The sequence below is a fragment of the Apteryx rowi genome, unplaced genomic scaffold (genome assembly GCF_003343035.1).
Source record: "Apteryx rowi isolate R43461 unplaced genomic scaffold, aptRow1 scaffold_53, whole genome shotgun sequence".
Taxonomy (NCBI): Eukaryota; Metazoa; Chordata; class Aves; order Apterygiformes; family Apterygidae; genus Apteryx; species Apteryx rowi.
Genome location: NW_020450794.1, coordinates 2,888,738 through 2,894,737, shown reverse-complemented (window position 1 = coordinate 2,894,737; position 6,000 = coordinate 2,888,738). Strand labels below are relative to the sequence as shown.

At 40.3% G+C, this 6,000-nt stretch overlaps 1 protein-coding gene across 8 annotated transcripts in view; it reads left to right on the top strand.

The window, feature by feature from the left end:
- The first annotated feature begins 1,916 nt into the window (after nt 1–1,916).
- Nucleotides 1,917–6,000, top strand: part of SHLD1 (shieldin complex subunit 1) — a 58,279-nt gene continuing 54,195 nt past the window's right edge. For 4 of the 8 annotated variants that reach the window (XM_026080711.1, XM_026080709.1, XM_026080708.1 and 1 more), the window contains exons 1-2: nt 2,069–2,567; nt 4,179–4,349. Coding sequence is in view for 1 of the 8 variants with exons in the window: in XM_026080712.1 (XP_025936497.1) it covers nt 5,595–5,669 (75 nt within the window). In the remaining 7 variants the exon portion in view is untranslated. Of the gene's footprint in view, nt 2,568–4,178; nt 4,350–5,564; nt 5,670–6,000 lie in introns of those variants that run through there. The other 4 variants (XM_026080712.1, XM_026080714.1, XM_026080710.1 and 1 more) reach the window with 4 other exon arrangements.

Genomic DNA, 6,000 nt, shown 5'->3' with positions numbered 1-6,000 from the left:
GCCGTTTCCTCGAAAGCCCCGGCTCGCGCTGGGGGCGGGGCTTGGGGGACGGTTGGGCGGGGGGCAGCTGTGTGGGGCGGGGGCGCGCTGGTCGCGGGGCACCTGAGCTGTGGGAAGTTGTGTTTTTCTGTTTTCTGCTTGCTTGTTTTTCTCTTCTCTTCCCCTGAGGTAGCCTTAAGCCGGGTCAGGTCCCTGATAGCCAGTATGGGTGTGTAAGGGTCCCAATGCTGCCCCTTCCCCGTGACCCGGCGTAGCCCAAGAGCCGCCTCCGTGCTGACTGTTGGGGCTGCTGCTGTCGTTACGCAGCTAAAATCGTGTTTCTCTTGTAGCCATGCCAAGGCAAACCCAGTGTGGAATTGCYGGGCTTCGGGAGCAACAGGGAAAGGTCAGGCGTTGTGTTTTCCCCTGTTTTGGGGCACCTGGGAACTGCTGGGTGAGGAGTGACCCCACAGGGCTCTCTGATACACTAACTGGTGGCTTTGTTTTCAGAGCAATGAACTCGTAGCCTTCTTGAAAACTGATTTTATGAGGGGAAGAAAAGAGGATCCCACTGGGTTTCATCCAGCAAAGTACTAGCAAATAAAGGGAAAAGCATTTCCCCTTCTTTTTTTAAGGGAGCTTCTGGACTGTTTTGCAATATAATAATGGAGTTGTGATAATATTAGCATTCCTGTAAGTCTAATAATAATAAGAACAAGCTTGTATAAAAAGTTTACTAAGGAACTCACTTCTGTTTTACATAACTTGTGTCAGTTAACAAAGAAGCAGCAGTTTGCGTATGCCTAGAAACTGCTTATGCTCGGTCTTGCATTGGGAGTTAGCGCTGTAACTGTATACTGCTCTATGCTGTTGTCCTGTCCTTTAAATTAATAGAAGACTGGTTTCCTTTTGGCCCCTGACAATCCAGCCATCTTTATAACTAATCTGTAACATAATCCTGGATGTTTTGAGGAAAATAAATGTTCATGTCAGATGTTCTATACCAGAAAAGTATGTAATACTTTTAAGTTGCTGGGGTCTTCATGTAAGTATTGCACAATGAGAATACTTGCCTTAAAGAAAAAGGGTGGGGGAAGGTATGCAGTAAAAGGAAATGATAGGTGAAAGCAGGTTATGCCAAAGGCACAGGAGGAATTCCTCCAGGGAAGGAGGAGAGAGGGTTGGTGACAAGTATTTGTTGGAAAGTGAGGATCTTGTTAAACATGATTGTGAACTGCTGCAGTTCTGAACCCTTCATAATTAAGTAAACATTAGCAACCACTTCTACAGCTTGAATCAACAGTGAGCTAAAGAAAGGAGGAAGAAGAAACTTCATAGAAAATACTATTTTGAAAAGTAATTACCTACTTGTTTTCTCTTGCCCATTTTTAAGACTTATTAGTCAAAGGAATTGTTTTAAAGCTGAGATAGAATTGAACATTTTCAAACGTGCTTTGTTGTGTTAAATATTTCAAACATTGGCTTTTGGTATGGTGCCAAAAATCATGTTATAAAACAGTACCATTAATTTTTCATTGGGAACTGAGTGTAACACGTTTGTTCTTTCAGCCCTAGTGTTTGTTCCAAGAAGTATTAGTATACAGTCAAAACCGTTATTGCATTTTCTACAAAAACTCATAGCCAAAGATTGTGAGTTCAGACCTAATGGGATTCAAGAAATACTAATATATTCATTCCATTAAAATGTACATCTCCCTACTTCTTCACTAAGATTAGAGAAGCTATTGTAATCAGCTCAATCTAATCTCTTTAGGGAATTCTTTTCTTGTAAACTTTGAGCTTGATTTCAGCAGAAAGCTGGCATCAGTCAAATAAGCCATTCAGTAAGCTATTTTTTAACTCTTCAGGTATCTTAAGATGGTATATATTTATTCATTTGAAAAGAATTTTAATAGGAAGCTCTATGCTGCATTAAGAGAAATAGCTGATTCTAAACAGCAAAACTTGCTGTGACAAATTTCAAGGACTAGTTTTCTCTTTAAGGTAACTTGAGTTTGTTACTGTCAAAATGTGAGATGATGTCTTTCATTCTGTAATTTATAAGACTTTTCAAAGGGAAGAAATTTTGTTTAGTTGTATGATTCTTTTCTCTAAACCGTGTTATGACTGCATCTCTGTCTGTCCTGTTTACTTATATTTTTGGCTTGAGGCAGTCTTCTACCCTGACTGTACTCTGCCTCAACCTGCAAGATCCCCATCTTGCTTTGTTCTTCAGCCTTTCAGTCAAATGCAATTTTAATAACTCTGTTCCTGTAAGTCATTCCGCTGCAGTACTTCTTGGTCTTACAAAATAAAACAAAATGAGCTAATTAAGAACTATGATTAAGCCTGAGTTTGGCATAAAATACAGCAAGTGGGGAGAGGATGGGACAGGAAATATTATGTTTATGCTTAACCTGAAGTAGACAACAAAAAAACCTACTTTAATTAAGCTTGCCTGTGTACTCCCCTCCCCTTCCGCCCCCCCTCGGAATTACTTCAATATGGTTGGGTCAGATAAGGTCATACTTTGCTATGACACAGCAGACAAGTCTCAACAGCTCCTCGAGACAGTATAAAACTGTACTGTAAGTAAAACATATTGATGAGCTCATAGATCCTTTCGTAAGCCTCTTTCCAAAAAGAGCACACTAGCAAACCTATATTGAAATGGCGCTAAGAAATTCCTTTGAGKTTTTTTGTGCATCTTCTCTATCTGTTTCTCTAGCCAATGCCAAAATTACAGATTCAGCCTATAAATCAAGCTTCATTTGTACTCTCAGTAGTTATAAAGATTGTGAAAATCAAATTATTTACTCTATATATGCTGTCTCCTCCTCTGTAACTTGTGTTATCAGTTCCAGTGAGCCAGTGCCTCTGCCACCAGTGCTTGCCACTGATATGCTGCATGCATTTTGATGGAATAAAATAAGGACTGTGATTCACTTGATTTCCTGCAGTTGTCCTGGCTCTGATGGGTTATTGTGAATAAAAACAGCTTGTAAAATTATGCAAATGGTCRCACAGCTTTAGGCATTCAGGATCTTGTTAGAAATAATACTTGCTCTTAATTTTTTTGTAGAAGTGCTTGTTCTTGAAAATACTCTTCTTTCAACCTTTTCTCTGGCACTGAGACTATTGCTGTATCCTTATCTGATGTGACATCTACACAGTTTACTGGCACCAAAGTCAAATGATGCTAAAAGATTGGAAGGCATCAGGCAAGAATAAAAACTGCTGCTGTTAGCGTGGCAAAAGCCTTTCAGTCTCAAGGAGAATGGTTAGAAAGGATTAGTAGAAAAAGGCCTGTTTTACAATGGCATTTTCTTCATAAGTACAAACTGAATTATTTTGCTCTGTGGACCAGTTTGCAGTGAGAGAGTGTGGAAACACATGGGAGAAGTGGGTGGTAAGAACTGAGCAAGAAGATAAGGCATCTTTTAAAACAGCTTTTTAACAGCAAGAATCTCAGCTCCTGGAGTGGGGAAACTTAAAAGGCGAGCAAAAGCTGTGGACAGAGGGGAGCAATGCTACTCTGGATTTGCAAAAACTCAGATTTCTCTCCAAGTATTATTGCCTAGTATAAGGTCTAGGTGTGTTGGTAGCAGATGCGATAACCTATCAGAAAGATAGAAGTGAAAGTCACTGAATAGAAAATGACACTGTTACATGGCTAATGTTAACAATTATCAAACTTACAACATGAAAAAGCATACTTCTGGATATTTCACTTTCTCTGGTGGAAACTTCAGTCATTGGCAAAAGATATTAATTCTCATGTGACATTGTCTACCACTAACTCAAACTGGTATCAGGTTAAACAACAGAAAACTTTCAAAAGTAACAGGTGCTAATACAATATTGCAGAAATAAGATTTGAATTAGAAATAAAACATCTTGTAATCTAGTAGTAAAAACAGGCTTCATGGTGGCTAAGCACAAATTGCTTTTTTGATCTAAGCTATTTGATGGTTTCTGAAGTGGAAGGAGTGTAAGATTTGTTCTTTCTATAGATGCTTCGCAATGAAATCAAGTATCACATCATCGAAGCACTGCACCTAAACTGGCCATATTGATTACAGACATGATTTTGTTGTTGTTATATTTGTAGTATTCTGGGACCCCCTAGCTCTGCCTGCATGCCACCTACAAGACAAATTCTCCAGCCATTTGTATAAAACCGTCTTGTGTTCTTACAGTCTCCTTCAGGTTGTCTCTGAAGTTGCACCCAAGACTTCTCATGCTTCTTTCGAAGAAATGAACAACAGCAGTTGTGGAGCATAACGCAGATCGTGTTGACTTTTCGTGTGAGCAGCAGGAACGCCTGCCCCAGCACGAGGACATGCTGAGTTTTCTGTGACTGCAGGCAGGTATGACTCTTGCCTGGTGTGGTTTGAAAGTCCCCTGTCAAAGGTCTGGTCTGTGGTTTAAATGAAACGTGCAACTGAATGTTATGCTCTGCCAGATAACAATAGGAATTGTTTAAGTGCTTCCTTCAGATGGTGTGGGTCAGGGCTAGCGATAATGCTGGGGAGCGGTGAGGTGGTGCCCCACGTTCCCGCAGGGGAGAGACACTGGTCCTCCCAGTGCCCATGAGGACATCAGGGTGCCCAAGAGGGCTGGAGCTCTACTTCCAGACTCAACTTTTCTTGAAACATGCCTGTATTGAATGTACCCACGTGGAGGAAGTAAGTGGAAGGACTTCACATACAGTTGGGGACAAAAGTTAGCTTTTCCTGTCCTTTCTTACTTTCTTTTCTCCTCCATCTGCTGTACATCCCGATGATGGAGATATTTGTGCTTACTCTCAGCTTCAGTTATTGATATAAAACTCTTTAAAAGCACAGACTCATGTCTCCATGTGTGATATTTCATCCTTTTTATGTTTATTAAATAGATATTAGATTCTCCCTGGGGCAAGCAACGCTTAGCCTGAGGAGAAACTGAAGTTGTCTCTGGCCTAAGCCAGTCCAACATCTGACTGCTTCAATCTGGCTTTACTACACCTGCTCTTGCATTCAAGCCCACCCTTTTTATTTTCTCTGGTCCATGCCTAACCTTGTGCTGAGCCATACCAGTTCTCTAAGCTATCAGAAAGCTTCTGATTTTTTTTTTTTCCCCATTAGGTGAGTTTTGTGTTCGGTTGATGAGCTGAAACAACTCAAAGCTGGGTCAGATGAGGGTTAGAGCTGGCTTGGCACAAGGGAGGACGTCAGCAGCTAGAAGTTAAATCTGCTTCAGCTGCCAGGGAAGCACTTGCTTGAGACAATGAATTTGTAGGAAAAGCAGCTCAGAGACAGATTTATTACTTGGTTTAAAATAGAGGTAAACATTGGTGAGTGACCTTAAATAGGACTTATATAGGGAAACAGGAGATTATGTATTGGTTACTTTGCACTTGCTCTTTACTCCTAGCTGTCTCTGTCATGCTCAACAGATGGCTCTTGTAAGCAGAATGGGCCCATTAAATTAATTAAAATTTATTTTAAATGAATTAAAAATGACCAAAACAAGGTTTTTAAGGCTAATAAGGTACAAACCAGGAAAGCTGTTGGAGCAATTCTGAATCTCATTCTGCTTGCTAGGAGGAAGTAAGAGCTCCCATCTCCTAACTTATGAGGAAGGAAGGATATATGGATGTATGTAACTTTAAAGAAAACGTCACTTGTTTTGCAAATCCAGATATACCGGTAAGCAGGTAYATCTGTGTCTGTCAGTTCTCCTCAGTGGCTGTTTTCACATAAAGCTACTCAGAAGTTTGCCATTCCCATTTAAACATTAAGAACAAACACTATGAAAATGCAAGATTGATAAAAATGACACACTGTACAACTGAACAATGCATAACCTTTGTATAGTAACAGCAGAAACTGGTTTATCAAGTTCATCCCAGACACTTAAAGGGTGAATAAACTTTCAAAACAGTACAAAATCTGTTGGAATATTGGCTGCTTTTCTCACCGGAAAGAGTTACAGGCTTAATGTGATAGCAAAATAAAGGTTGTGAAATCTCGGTACAAG